The 15,218-nt window shown below is 43.6% G+C and overlaps 1 protein-coding gene across 2 annotated transcripts in view; it reads left to right on the plus strand.

Annotated features, from left to right (window-relative positions):
• TTC39C (tetratricopeptide repeat domain 39C) overlaps window positions 1–15,218 on the plus strand; it is a 103,859-nt gene that overhangs the window by 81,492 nt on the left and 7,149 nt on the right. Inside the window, exons 7-11 of one of the 2 annotated variants that reach the window (XM_059409370.1) lie at window positions 4,330–4,423; window positions 7,552–7,659; window positions 12,121–12,230; window positions 13,269–13,392; window positions 14,638–14,817. In XM_059409370.1, the coding sequence (XP_059265353.1) occupies window positions 4,330–4,423; window positions 7,552–7,659; window positions 12,121–12,230; window positions 13,269–13,392; window positions 14,638–14,678 (477 nt within the window). In that variant the 3' untranslated portion in view covers window positions 14,679–14,817. Of the gene's footprint in view, window positions 1–4,329; window positions 4,424–7,551; window positions 7,660–12,120; window positions 12,231–13,268; window positions 13,393–14,637; window positions 14,818–15,218 lie in introns of those variants that run through there. The other variant, XM_059409369.1, reaches the window with a different exon arrangement.

The raw sequence follows: 15,218 nt of genomic DNA on the forward strand, positions 1-15,218 counted from the left end.
CCAAAACTGTGTTGGTTATGAACTTGGCAAGGAAATCTGGTACTATTGACTATGTTTAATATTCTTTGTCATGTTGTATGTCCACTAAAAGAAAAAATTCAAATTATGGTATTTTAAACATTTTAACGATTTGTTTATTTGAGAGAGCATGAATGGGACATGGGGGCAGGAAAGGCAAGAGGGAGAAGCAGACTCCTAGCTGAGCTCAGAGCTCGATGTGGGGCTCAGTCTCCTCTCTCTGAGATCATGACCTGAGCTGAAACCAAGAGTTGGACACTTAACCAGCTGAGCCACCCAGATGCCCCCATATTTTAAACATTTTAAATGAATGAATTATTCAGTTGAAAGGTATGATTTTATAGTGAACTAGTTGTTTATGTAGTCCCAAAATGTAGAAAATATGAAGATGTTTCCTACAAGTCTGCAAGTTCTGACATTATCCTGATACCTAAACTAGAGGAGAATACTGATCAGAAAACTATAGGTCAACTTCATTCTGAATACAGAAACTCTAAATAAATATTATCAAGTCACATCCAGCAAGGTATTTTTTAAATGCCCCATTATGACCTTAGTAGGACTTATTTCAAAAGCAAGCATGGTTCAGCCTCAGAAAATGTCTTCCCCTTATAACCTGCATGAAGGAAGTAATTGTTAAAACCACATAGTCCTATCACTAGGTGCCCAGATGGCATTTAATGAAATCCACTTCGAAAACCAAACAAACTATTAGCAAATTAGAAATAGAAAGGGAATTTGTTTGGTAACGATGGCATCTGCTGAAAATGTCCCACAAACTATATTTAATGGCGCAACAGCCTCAATGAAGACGGGAATAAAGCAAGGAGGCGAGCTTGCTTGCTGATAGTATCTGTAGCAGTGGTTCTCACCATTCAGAGGGGTCCCTTCTATAGGAAGAGACGACACCAGCATTATTTGCATATGATTTGAATATCTCTCCAAGAAAATCCAAGAGAAAAAGCTTTAGAAAGAAGTCATGAGAGTTCATGAGTATAAGTATGCAAAATTGACTCAAAAAAAAAAATGCCAAGTTTCCCTACACACCGGCAGCATTCATGCAGAGTCAAATGGAGGAAAAAAGCCCATGGACAGTTGCCACACAAGTATAAAATGCTATCAAGAAAGGAATACAGGAGGACACCTGGGTGGCGCAGTGGGTTAAGCTCAGGTCACAATCTCAGAGTCCTGGGATCGAGCCCCGCATCTGGCTCTCTGCTCAGCGGGGAGTCTGCTTCCCTCTCTCTCTCAGCCTGCCTCGGCCTACTTGTGATCCCTGTCTGTCAAATAAATAAATAAATAAATAATTTTTAAAAAGAATTTTTAAAAAGAAAAAAAGAAAGGAATACAGGTATCAAGAAAGGCATCCTCAATAACTGGAAAAACATGCCATATCTCTGGGGAGATGAAGCAATAGTTGTACGAGGTGCTGGTTTTAATTTGGCAACAGATAGGCTCCATTTAATTTGGCAAAGACTTGTGCCTTTGTTCTGGACTGCTTTCTCTGGAAGCAGGTAGTGCTGGCCAGCAATATCTCCTCATTTTACCAGTGAGGAAGTGGAGACGTCAGGTAGTTTCTGTGATATGGAGCATCCATGCCGAATTCATGGGACACATGCCTAGATGGTACCTGGTCTCAGATTCTTGGCTTCATTGCTGTTTTATTCTAGCCTGGTTTCTGTGTTCTCTTCAGCTCAGCATACGTAGATTTCCTCAAAAAATGACTCTGTAAACCCGGTATCAGATTGAGGATGATAATTCTTTCTCTGTTATGTTGTGGTTATTATCATTTATAGTAGTGAAAGCACCCCTATTAGCAACCCCCCTCCCCGCACTTGCCTGCTCTCTCTGCCTGCCTGTTATCAGGACACTTGGTATTGCATTGAGGGTCCACCCCATTAATCCAGGATAATCTCGCCCTTAATTTAATCATGCCTGTATGGCTCTGCCTAAAGAATGCACACTCTGCAGGCAATCAGCCGAGGGAGTACTACCCTATTGCTGTTTTGTTGACCTTAACCATGTCACTTCACCTCTTTGAACTCTGGTTTCTCCATCTGAAAATCGAACTCCTACATGCCAATCTCAGACTTTTTTTTTTTTTTTTTTTTGAAAGGGCTAGGAGAAACAGTGTTGCTTGAAATATTGCTCAGTTTGTTGTTTTCTCTAAACTTGCTTTTAAAGCTCTGTTGTGATTTGTCTTTGTGGCTTCAGCCAATACCATCCCAGGCACTTAGTAGTTGCCCCTTAATTAATGTTCACGAGTCGTTGGTCTTCTGCAGGGTGGTGTGGCATTGCGTTGTCAAGCAGGGAGCCGCAGCGGGACACGGTTTGGTGGCAGTGACTCTCTGGAAATACCCTGTGTGCGACGGTTAAGTGTCAGGAGCTTAGCAAACTGGGGAGACACATGCAAAGCAGAACCCGCAGCACTGTGGTTTCTTGCCAGTGTGCTAAACCGAGTGCGCGTATGAAGCAGGGAGAGAATGGTTGGTCCAGAAAGAAAAAAGTTAGTGGGCTTGATGAGTGTCCCACTAGCTTACTCTGTAACACACCTGTGCACACGCACACACACTGCATACAAAGTTGATTTTTAAATAAAAAAAGTTTTTTTAACATCTCTATGGGACCTTGGTGGCTGTGGGCTGTGTGCTCATAGCTCAGTGTGAGCGTCTCCTGAGAGGGTCCCTCCAACTGGATGTTAACCTCCTTGAGACCAGGAATCGCTGGTGTGGGGATGTGTGTCCTCTCTTAGGCTTTGTGGATGGGGACGAGGGATTGAACGCTGCAGCTGGAACCATCCTGGCAAAGTGAAGCATTACTATGGGGCATGAAGTTATTGATGGAGCCAAGGCCTTGGCTGATGAGTCATTTGGCTTATGGTGCTGCTGAGTCACAGGATGTCCTAAGGACCTCCCTGACTCATCTGTGTGGCCCGTGGTGTCCAAGAAGTGTCGCACAGTGGCCATGCATCACTGAAGGAGCCAAGGAATGGGGTAGCCTTTCTTCTGTGATCCTTTCTGCCCCTGTTTGGCTATCTGGAGGAGGAGAGGCGGAAGGGGCACTGGAAAGGGGGGAGCCAAGGAGCAGCAGACGGGGGAACATAAGGAAGCCCAGGGAGGGCTGGATGCGCAGCAGAGGGAGCCGAGTGGCACCTGTGGGGCAGGGGATGGCCCAGGGCATGTATCACTGAGCTCAGGCTGTACCAAATTTTTAGCGCATTTAGGATTTATATTTATTAACACCAGTCATCACTGTATGTAGGATTAAATGCTGTATTTAGGATTGAGTTTGATGCTTTTTAGGTGCTCATATCAGGCATTCTGCATGAGGTTGGCAGGCTTTGAGAGGGTCTTTAGTGGAAAGAAACACTAAATGTATTTACTCAGGAGTGAGAACAGTCATTGGAGAGTCCATTGCGTTAAATAAATGCAAAAGTCAGAACAGAGTGTCAGTGGAGGAGATGAGAGGACCAGCAGCAGTCGGACATGGAACCACACTAGGGACTTGTATGACAGGGTCAGTGGGTCCCAGCGGGGACAGTGTGCTAAGGGCAGGCCTAAAGGAGCCTTCAGGCAGTCACTCAGGAATGACGGGGTCTGTCCGGCCTGGGCTGGGTCCAGACACACCCCGTCTCATTACGCTACACTTTATTGCACTTTGCAGATATCAGGGTTTTTGTTTTGTTTTGTTTTGTTTTGAAATGAATTGAAGGTTTGTGGCAACCCATTTTTCCAACAGCATTTACTCACTTCATGCCTCTGTATCACAGTTTGGTTATTTTCACAGTATTTCAAACTCTTGTGGTTATTGTTATATTTGTGAATGGTGATCTGTGATTACAACTTGTCGGAAGCTCAGAAGATGGTTAGCAGTTTTTAAGCAACAAAGTATTTTTTAAATTAAGTCGTGTGCATTGTTCTTTAGACACAATGCTGTTGCACCTTAATGGACTGCAGGATAGTATAAGAGTAACTTTAGCATGCACTGGGAAACCAGAACATTCCTCCAACTCTCTTTATTGCATATTCGCTTGTTGTGGTGTGGAACCGAACCTGTGGTTATCTCCAAGGTCTGCCTGTTGTATACACAGGAGGGGGAGTTTCCCACCAGAGCAAAAGAAGGACTCTGTGCCGAGGTTCGTCTCACAGCTCACAAGCAAATTGGAATGTTCCAGAAATTTTGAGGTCATTCTCTTCTGTGCTGTTTAATCTGTTTAAAATAACTATTAAGGAAGAAGATGCTTTGGAATGAAGATGATTGTAATGTTAATGACAGATTTTAGCCAGTAACTCTTTTCATTTTTCTCTTCAGTGTCAAATCAACAGTGCCTTGACTTCTTTCCATACTGCTTTGGAGCTCGCGATAGATCAGAGAGAAATCCAACACGTCTGTCTGTATGAAATAGGTAAATATGATCTGTCTGTCCAGCTTCTTGTCATGCCATGGCATGAATGCATTCCTCTTGTGTCCGGCTGGATGGCTAGCTTCTGGTGGTGGATCTTAATGCCTCTTGTGCAGGTCTGCCTTTTTCATGCTCTTCAGTTTGGGTCTTTGTAAAATGCTTGCTGCCTTTCGTGAGAATCAGACCTTGTTACTGTAGCACAAGCGATGATACTTATCTCAGGGACTGTCCTTGCTGCTCTAGAATTTATTCTTTCTAACATTCTGATTTTAGGATATTAGGTCATGTTAAAAGAATGGACTGAAACTCTTTTGTAACTACTTATCTGACTGCACAATTAGAATCTAAACTATGTTTCCTTCCCTCGCACCCAAGGGATTTTTTTTTTTTTTTTAACCTGGGAATGAAAAATAGGGTCTGGGAGAGAGTTGGGCATGGGAGCCCCAATCCTAGCCCTTCTGACTAGCTCGGAGACCTGGGAAGAGTTGTGGAAGCCTCATGGTTGCCTTGAGTGTTGCGGTGCCTGCCCTCAGTGGTCACGAGGGTTAGATTTAGGCGGGCATCAGCCTTCCCTGCATGTGTGAGTGCCTGCCTTCTGCTTCTCTCCCCCTGCAGACAAATTTCTAAGCAGACATGGAAATATTTCTTTGCTTCCTGCTTTCTCCCTCCTGTGCCAAAGTTGTTACTATGAGTTTTTTGCTGATGCACTAAAATTTTCCTATCCTGCTGTTTAGCAATTTCATAATCATTTTGTAGCAGTTGCTCTGTGGGGCTCAGGAGAATTAGCACAACAGTTGAAACAACAATGACACAATGTAATAAAGGGCTCATGTGGTTCGGGCTTCGGCCCAGTATGACAAGGTCACATCAAGAAGCCAGGGAGTGGAGAAGTGATGAGGTCATGATGGGATCAACAGGGAAAATAGGAGCTCCAGGGTCCTCTGCGGAGAGGGGACGAAGACATGGGGAATACGCAGGGGGCATTTAGCACCAGGTCCAGACCATATGATGCTTGCCACTTGTTTATCTGCTGTGGACGTAGTTGTTGTCTTGGATCATTTTAAATCTTTTTGAAGAAAAATACACACTAAAAGATTGGGAACTTCCCAGTAAAGTAATACTGTGTTTTAAGTATCTCTTATGGTTTAGAGAAAGGAGCTGAAGTATAATCCAACGCAAAATATATTTTTATGTCGTCTACCCTACTGGAGCTCTGGCTAGTAGCCATAAGGTAGGGTGGCATGTATTTCAAAGACCTTGAATTAACAACTAGATTTTGTGGCCATTTGTGGTCTTAAGGTACTGCTGCCTTTTTTTTTTCCTTCCACTTTTATTGAGATATAATTGACATATTGTATTAGTCTAAGTTGTATGATATCATGATTTGATAAGTCCATGTATTACAAAGTGATTAGGATGGCTCATCTTAGTGCACCGTTTCAAGGTCTGTGGCAGAATGGAGGGTTAGACCTGAAGGAGGCTTGGAGATCATTAAAGCGTAACCCCAAGGGCTTAGGAAGGTTAACCCAAGAAGAAGCAGCACAATTGTAACGCAGGCTTCTTATTCATACTCAGTGCTCCTTCCAAGCCTACTTTGCATTTAACTCCCATCATCTAGGATGGACATGATTTGCCCCAGTTTTTACTGGAAACTATGTCGACTTGCTATCCTATCCCATAGAATCTGACACTGGATTTTCTAGAAGTGTGGATCCCTGTCATCCTTGTACTTCAAAGGCAGATCCTAGATGACACAGATACCAGAATTGATTACGGAGGGGATGCTGTGGACAGGAGAGAGCAATGGCCTTCACTCCTTAGCCTTTCCTCTCACTAGCTCTGTGGCCTTGACCAAGTCCCCAGCCTCTCCATGCCTTAGGTTTTCTCCTTGGTAAAATGAGGATGCCATCTGCCAGCTTAGGAAGCCCCTAGTAGAATTAGAATTATACCAGGTGCTGGGCTCAGGCAGCGGGAGGTGCATTTCTAAAAACGAGGATAGTATTCCTCGTGCTTCCGTGGCCGCTGCTTCTGACCAGAATGCCTGTCTCGTGTTGTGATCCGGGAAGGACGGGGATCTTTCTCAGCCCTGCTGCCAACCTGCAGAAGGAAGGTGGGCAAGGACTTAATTTCTGACTGGCTTAGCTCCACTTCCCACAAGGGCTTGAGAATTAATAGTAATCATTAAGGAGCCATGAGTGCTTGAAGCCTCTTTGAGGTAGTCACTTTACTGCTGCTTTTTCTGTGTCTGGGGCTGCTCTTGGGGAAGTACTGCTGGGCTTCAAATTCATCTCACAACCAAACTGGAGTGCAGAATACAAATCAGAGTATTTTCATAGAAATCTTTATGTCCCTCTGTATTGCTTTGAAAAGTGGTGGTGGGGGGCACCTGGGTGGCTCAGTTGGTTAAGCAGCTGCCTTTGGCTCAGGTCATGAAACCAGGGACCTGGGATCGAGCGCAGATAGGGCTCTTGCCGAGCCAGGACCCTGCTTCTCCCTTTCCTCCCTGCTTGTGCTCTCTCATTATCTCTCTCCCTCTCTCTCAAATAGGTAAAAATCTTTAAAAAAAAAAAAAATTATTTATCTGTTGGCCGGGGGGCAGAGGGAGAGAGATTCTTAAGAAGAGGCCAAGGCGGGGTTCCCTGTCCCAACCCTGAGATCACCACCTGAGCCGAAACCAAGAGTCGGATATCAACCGACTGCCCCCCCCCCAGGCGCCCCCTCACTCTACTGCTTCTAAACAGCTTCATGGGCTGTGAAATCACAAGTGCCTTGTCTTACTCAAAACATCACACTGAGGTTGCTGGGAGGAGGGGGGTTGGGAGAGGGGGGTGGGGTTATGGACGTTGGGGAGGTATGTGTTATGGTGAGTGTTGTGAAGTGCGTAAACCTGGCGATTCACAGACCTGTATAGGGCTAATAATATATTATATGTTTATAAAAAATTTATATTAAAAAAGGAAGAAAAGGTCACACTGAAAATATTTAAGGGACAAAAGATCATCTTTAGGTTTTCAGGTGTGGTGCACATGCAACACCCAGACAGTGGTCATCAGCAGGGTCAGATTTCTGGCTTAAGGATGGGGTGTAAGTCACGACTTGAGGGTCCCCCACTAAAAATATTTCTTTCCTAGGTTGGTGCAGCATGATCGAGCTGAACTTCAAGGATGCATTTGATTCCTTTGAGAGGCTGAAAAACGAATCCAGGTGGTCCCAGTGCTATTATGCCTACTTAACTGCCGGTGAGTAGCCCACTTCGGTGAGTTCTGACTCCCACACGCACTGGCGGGTGGCAGGACATGGCGTTCTCTTCCTCACTTTTCCCTGGAATGCTCATGTGTGGTACTACCACCTGCTACGGTGTTCACTGACTCAGTGGGACCCTGCAGGCCTGCGCACCAGCTCCCCCTCTGGGCTGTGTTGGCCGCCGGCTCTATCCTGCAAATGCTCATTATGATGATGGTTTCTATGCATTCTGCCCTCAGCAGCCTCAGCTGACCCTTACTCTTCTTTGCTTTCTACAATATGGTTTTTAGTCTTTAAAAATTTAAACAGTTTTGAGAGAATTGAACATGTCTTTTAAATTGGGCTAGTATTTCTGCTTGGAGTGTCTGTGCCCTGGTTACAAAGTTGTACAGATTTTGAGTCGTCTGCCCCAAACCTGTTTTACCTATTAAGCTTGTTTACAGTTTGATTCTGCAGAGCAAGAGGTTTTTGAACACTGCCCATTGTTAAGCAGGAACACCTGTCATTGCTGAGCTGAATGAGCTGGCATGGACTTTTTTTGTCCTCCCATCAGGAGATAAAGATATGCTGCCACCTAGTGGACACAGGGTTGTCTGTGCCCTGCGGGACATATAAAGCACTGTGGCGAAGGTGGGACCCCAAGAAACCCAGTGCGTTTTCTGTCTCTAATGCTGACCTCGCCTTAACCAGACATTTAAGTGATTCTTTTACTTGAAGTGCAAGACTAATCCAAACATAATTTTAAATTTTTAGGTATCTCTATTTCTCCGTTTGGATTTGGAGTCATTCCAGTCCCTTAACTGATCTATTTAAAGTAAGAGAATTAACAGTGGCCAGTATGCACGTCCTGGAGGTTTAGAAAGTGGAGCTCACTAGGACCAAGTATGAAATCCCTTTACACCCACACTCTTTACTGCAGCCCCCGTCGTGCAGACCTTTTTGTATAGCTCTGTCGCTGATGTTTGAATGGGATTATTTTCAGTATACTAGTTAGGATACTGTGTCTCACACCATAAGAGTTGTTGTATGGGACTCACAGGCCTCTCAGAGGACAGTGGCAGCCATCTACAGAGTGGCCTCCGAGGTGCGCCCGGCACGTTGAGGAGTGGGTAAACTGAAAAGCGGAGGTCTTCACAACAACCCAGCCATCAGTTGTTAATGTGTTATGGACTCACAGAGTCAGTTGTGGGGAGCTGTTTCTTTTTTAATCTTCATTGAGCATAGAACACAAAGAAATAAATGTACAGTGTGGCTGTGTATGGGAGCATTTACTCTCCAGATACTGGAAATGCCAGGATTATAACCGCTTGTAGGAGCTGGTAAAGCATGAAAGCCTCATCTCTGTTTTTGCAAAGGGGTTTTATGCAGATGGTAAGTTCTGTCAGGAGTTCCCAGGAAAGGGGCAGATCACTTCTGTCCTGCAAGCTGCCATTGGAGTTGGCCCTGAAGGACAGATACTTATCGACAGGCTGAGCTAGAGAGGAGGGGCACTTGTATCAGAAATATTGCCACCAGGGACTTTGTTTCTGGTATAGTTCAGTTGTAAAACATACATAACATAAAATCTACCATTTTACCCATGTTGAAGCATTCAGTTCAGTGGCATCACTGTTGCGTAGCCATGACTGCTGTCTGTCTCTTGTTTGAATTTGTGACACTGTAGAAATGTTATGAATCATATGAATGATCTGAGGAGCACCTCAGGCATAGCTAAAACAGGCATTACTCTTTTTCAGTGGCTTATTGTGGGTTAGGCTTAGGCAAGTCTTTTAACTGTCTTGGAATTTTACATTCTCTGATCTATAGCCTGATAGGTTTGGCAAAGCAATCATTGCATTTCCTTCTGGTTTTGAAATGCTGCGAGAGAGGAGAAAGATGGTGGAGGAATAGGAGACCTAAATTTCATCTGGTCTCAGGAATTCAGCTAGATACTATCAAATCATTCTGAACACCTACAGACTCAACAGGAGGTTGAAGAAAAGAATAGCAGCAATTCTATGAACAGAAAAGAACCACTTTCTGGAAGGTCTCTTCTGATTTGTTTAGTGTATATTTTTGGGGGGAGGTCATTGTTACCCTTTTAGCATTTTGTTCCCTCATTCATCTCTTCTTTGGACAAAATGACAAAACAGAAAAACTCATCTCAAAAAAAAAAATTAAAAGACAGTACCTACTGCCAGGGACCTAATCAATACAGACATTAGTAAGATGTCAGAATTAGAGTTCAGAATGATGATTGTAAAAATACTAGCTGGGCTTGAAAGAAGCATAGAAGATACTAGAAAATTGTTTCTGGAGAAATAACTAAAATATAACCAAGTGGAAATCAAAAAGGCTGTTAATGAGGTACAATAAAAAATGGAGGCTCTAACTTCTAGGACAAATGAGGCAGAAGAGAGAATTAGTGATCTAGAAGACCAAATGATGGAGAATAAAGAAGCTGGGGAAAAAAAAAGAGACATAAGCAACTACTGGATCATAAGTGGAGAATTCAAGAGATAAGAGATAAGTGATATTATAAGACAAAACAGTATTAGAATCATTGGGATCCAAGAAGAAGGAAGAGATAAAGAAGCGTAGAAGGTATATTGGAACAAATTATAGCAGAGAATCTCCCTAATCTGGGGAAGGGAACAGGCATCAAAATCCAGGAGACACAGAGAACCCCCCCCTTGAAATCAATAAAAATAGATCCACACCCCATCATCTAATAGTAGAACTTAAAGTCTCAGAGACAAAGAGAAAATCCTTAAAGCAGTTCAGGACAAGAGGTCTATAACCTATAACAGTAGACATATTAGATTGGCGGCAGACTTACCCACATAGACCTAGCAGGCCAGAAAGGACTGGCATGATATATTCAGAGCACTAAACAAGAAAAATATGCAGCCAAGAATACTATATCGAGCTAGGCTGTCACTGAAAATAGAAGGAGAGATAAAAAGCTTCTAGGGGAAAAAAAAAAAAAAGCTTCTAGGACAAACAAAAAATAAAAGAATTTACGAACACAGATGATCCCTATAGGAAATATTGAAAGGGGTCCTCTAAGCAAAGAGAGAGCCTAAAAGTAACATAGACCAGAAAGGAGCAGAGACAATATACAGTAATAGTTACCTTACAAGCAATGCAGTGGCACTAAATTCATATCTTTCAAGAGTTACCCTGAACATAAATGGGCTAACGGCCCCCAATCAAAAGACACAGTGTATTAGAATGGAAACAAAACAAAACAAAACCCATCAAATACTGTCTTCAAGAGACTCTTTTTAGACCCAGAGACACCTCCAGATTTAAAGTGGGTGGAGGGGAACCAAACATTCAGCCTAATCCCTTCTATTCCCAGTAGAAAATCTTCTGCCTCTCCCATCACCTTGACGCCCACAGCCTTCTATGAGTCTCAGTGCTTTTGCTGCTTTGGCCTGGCCAAAAGCTGTCCATTCTCTGACATGCAATGGCCCTGTGCTCTGCTTGGCCAAGCCCCAAACTGTGAGTAGAGGACCACCTACTTTTAGGAGCACTCAAATAGAGGAGGAGAAACCAGGTCCTCTAGCTGGGGATTGAAAAACAACATGTGCCAAAGACAACATCTAAGAGAAAATTGAAAATGGATTCAGTGCCATTGGAATTGAGAAGCTGGTAAAGTTTCACCTTCAAAGATGAAGGGAAGGAAGTGTGATTAAGTCTTTGCCTGGGGATTGGGATGGGTGAAAATTGTATACAGACTATCAAAGTCTTATCCTCCTCCAAGGCTCAGCCTGACTCCTGGCTCCTCAAAAGTTTTCCTGATCATTCCAAAGAGAAATGATCCCTTCTCTTCCTGAACTTTGCCCAAAGCACTTCGGTTTTTCTTCTCTTGAGGCTCTTCTCACCATATACATTGTAACTCTGGGACTATGTGTGGGTCTTATTTCTCCAGCTGAAATTTACATCTCTTTCTGGGTTAAGCATGTGTTTCTTCTTTATGTTCTTGATGGTGGCTTGTAAATGGTAGGTGGCCAATGAACACGTGTAAGACTAATTTCATGACTTTCTTTCCAGGCATAGGGGTAGCCTCCTTCCATCAGGAAGCTTCATGATCCTCTTACTGTTCTTTCTTCCTTAAATTCTCTTTTATTCCACTTTCTGAGCATGTGGGCTCCAGCTAGACTGTATACTGTGACAATAGCTGGGAATTATATCTCATCAGAGACTAGCACCCAACAAGAGGATTAAGACTGGTCTTCCTTTATGTCCCCACAAAGCTCTGGGAACCCAGTTAGGTGGGAAATAGTTGTTGAATCAATGGTGTGACAATCAAAGGGATGGCGTAGGCCTTTGTGTAACAATCTTTAAAAATATGTGCTCCCATTTTTGCTTTGGTAACATTTTCCAAGTACCATCAACCTCGGTGTCTTTCCATGATATCCACCCCCCCCCCACTCCCGATACTTAAGGAGTGCAACATTGGTGTCTTACAGTTTGTCAGGGAGCCACTGGTGACGTGGATGGGGCACAGATAGTCTTCAGAGAAGTTCAGAAACTCTTCAAAAGGAAAAACAACCAGATTGAACAGTTCTCAGTGAAAAAGGTATGTTGGAGTCTCTGGGTCCAGTGTGGTATTTACAATGAGCATCCGTAACTGACACCACCTCAGGCGAATTTGAGGAAATCCTAATCCCAGCTGGTGACTGACTGGCCATGTAGAATGGGCTTCACCACCGGGGAGAAAATATACTCCCGTGGTCCCTCTTCTCCTCTGAGTGGAAAGTGCTTGCTTTGCTGCATGTAATTAAAGGAGTTATTTGTTTGAGTGGGTAGATGCGTTACAGACCATGCAGAGCTAATGGGCCTATCTGGAGAGGGAAAGCATCGTCTAAAGAGTTAAGTGATTTTAGAAGAATAGAAATGGGCAGAATCTAGGCAAGAGATCTAGACTATTGGTTGTCAATCTAGTGAGCACATCACATTTTGACCTAAAAAACAACAGAAATATGCTTCAGATTTACCAGCAGAAAGGGCCCGGCATTGTAGGGATAAAGTTCCTAATTTATTCTGTCTACACCTTTAAAGAATCAAAGTTAGCCAAATTACTGTAGGTTACATGACAACTTGTCATATCCTGAATTTTGCATGATTTTAGTTTGTTTCTAATGAATGAATATTAATGACTTAGTTTGAACACAAACTAGATTGTAATGTGGAATGCCCCCGAGACTACTGGGACTAAGGAGAAAATTAAAAAGTCAGTAAAACCAAAACTAAAAGGCATCTAGTGTTACATTTTCCATGTAAACCCGTCCATTATTGTCACTCAGCTTTTACAAATTCCTTTGATTTAAGCTGAACTGAATCTAGTTCGCTCCCAATGTTTTCTGAGTGTATCCCGGATCCTGATAGTAGATTGAGTTGAAGAATGACTGAAAGGCAGATCTACCAACCCATTAAAAATTAGAAAGCAAACAAATTTTTGAGAGAGAGAGAGAAAAAGACGTTCTCATTTTTAGCTTTGTTGGAGGAGGTTGTTCATGTCAAACACAAACCATGCATTTTTGGCTATCTCCAAAGTGTATGTTTTTATTTGAATTTGTTGGCACAAACTTAGCCTGATCCTTCTAACCGCTTGCAGGCAGAGAGATTTCGGAAGCAGGCTCCGACCAAAGCGCTGTGCGTGCTGGCCTCCATCGAAGTGTTGTACCTGTGGAAAGCCCTTCCCAACTGCTCCCTCCCCAACCTGCAGCGAATGAGTCAAGGTAAAAACAAAGTGATGGACCTGGTTCCTTCAGTGTCTCATTAATATTACCTGATTCAGAGAGTACAGATCTGTCTTTCTTGGAGGGGTGGTGTAGTGATGGACGGTCGGTGGCTTAGGTGATAGGTGTGGGCAGTGCAGTAGTGTGCAGACACGTTTGCATTGTTAGCAGCGTGCGTGCAGGGAGGCACGCAGACTCCAGGCGTCGCTGATTCTGTGGCCCTGGGGGTTGCTGAAAGCATACAGTTTTTTTCCCCAACAATAGCCCTTTGTTTCATATAGGTTTGATTCACGTGTATTAACATGCACAGATACTGAGTGTAAGGTTCATTGAGTTTTGGCAGATATGTACATGCTGTCCTCTACCAGCACCACGGTGAAGATCCGGAAAGTTTCCACCAGCCTTGTAATTTCCCCTGGGCACTTTCTTGGGTGCCCCTCCCCCTCGAAGGCAGCCACAGTTCTGACTTGTCCCTCCACAGATTAGTTTTGCCCATCCTTGAACTTCATGTAAGTTCAGACTGTGTGTACTTTTTATTGCTTGGCTTCCGTTGTCCAGCATAGGCTCCGTGGGAGTGATGTGTGTTGCCGCCGGTGTCCATGGTCCATGCCTTTGACTCTCTGAGTGGCCCTCTGTCCTCTGGCTCCATCTGTACCTCTGTGTGTTTATTCTTTCTCCGAGTAATGAACATTTGATTTGTTTCTGGGTTTTGAGCTATCCTGAGCAAAGCTGCTACACTAAGTAGACAACATAAGTGTACTTGTCTTTTCTGCAGATATCCCGTACTCATTTCTCTGTAATAAATACCTAGGAATGTAACTAGAAGCCTAGATTTTTTCATTCATGTATTTAAAAAAAAAAAAAAAAGGACCAAGACACTTGGGTGTCTCAGTTGGTTAAGTGTCTGACTTCAGCTCAGGTCCTGATCGTTGTCTGGGTCCTGGTATCGAGCCCTGAGTTAGGCTCTGCCTTCAGCTGGGTCTCCTTCTCCCTGTGCCCCTCCCCCCACCCATGCTCACTCTCTCGCGCTCTCTCTCTCTCTCTGTCTCTCTCCCAAATAAATAAAATCTGAAAAAGAAAAAAAAGAAAACCATAGGACCATATGTGTTATGGCAGTGTCTTCATAAAGTCATTTTTATTATAGCAGCTAGGAAAAGTTCACAGGAAGAATAAACGACATCTTTATTTATTTATTTATTTATTTATTTATTTATTTTTTAAAGATTTTATTTATTTATTTGACAGAGATCACAAGCAGACGGAGAAGCAGGCAGAGAGAGAGATAGAGGGAAGCAGGCTCCCCGCTGAGCAGAGAGCCCGATGCGGGACTCAATCCCAGGACCCCGAGATCATGACCTGAGCCGAAGGCAGCGGCTTAATCCACTGAGCCACCCAGGCGCCCCTAAACGACATCTTTAAATAAAATAAAGCTTTATTGGTGATTAAAGAAATATCATAGCATTTTTTAAGTACTTAATGGCAGACATTGGATGCTGTCTAACCTGGCAAATTGTTTAGTTTGCTCTATCCTGCTTTCTACGTAAGAAAGACAGTATCGTCAGAGCCATTTTATGCATGAAGAGACTAGTGCTCAGATAGAGCTCGGTGACATGGCCAGCTCCCATCTGGACAGGTGTCCCTCCCTGCCCCTGATCTGAGGACAGCTCAGCGAGTAGCTTTCCTACAGCTTCATCTCCTGGGAGCATGGTGAGATTTACGTCCCGTAGCTAGCACGATTGCACCATGAGACCGTTATGTCAAAATAACGCATACATCCAGAAGGATGGTTTTATAGAAATGTATCCGTATTCACACACATGCTGCCT

The sequence above is a fragment of the Mustela nigripes genome, chromosome 8 (genome assembly GCF_022355385.1).
Source record: "Mustela nigripes isolate SB6536 chromosome 8, MUSNIG.SB6536, whole genome shotgun sequence".
Classification (NCBI taxonomy): Eukaryota; Metazoa; Chordata; class Mammalia; order Carnivora; family Mustelidae; genus Mustela; species Mustela nigripes.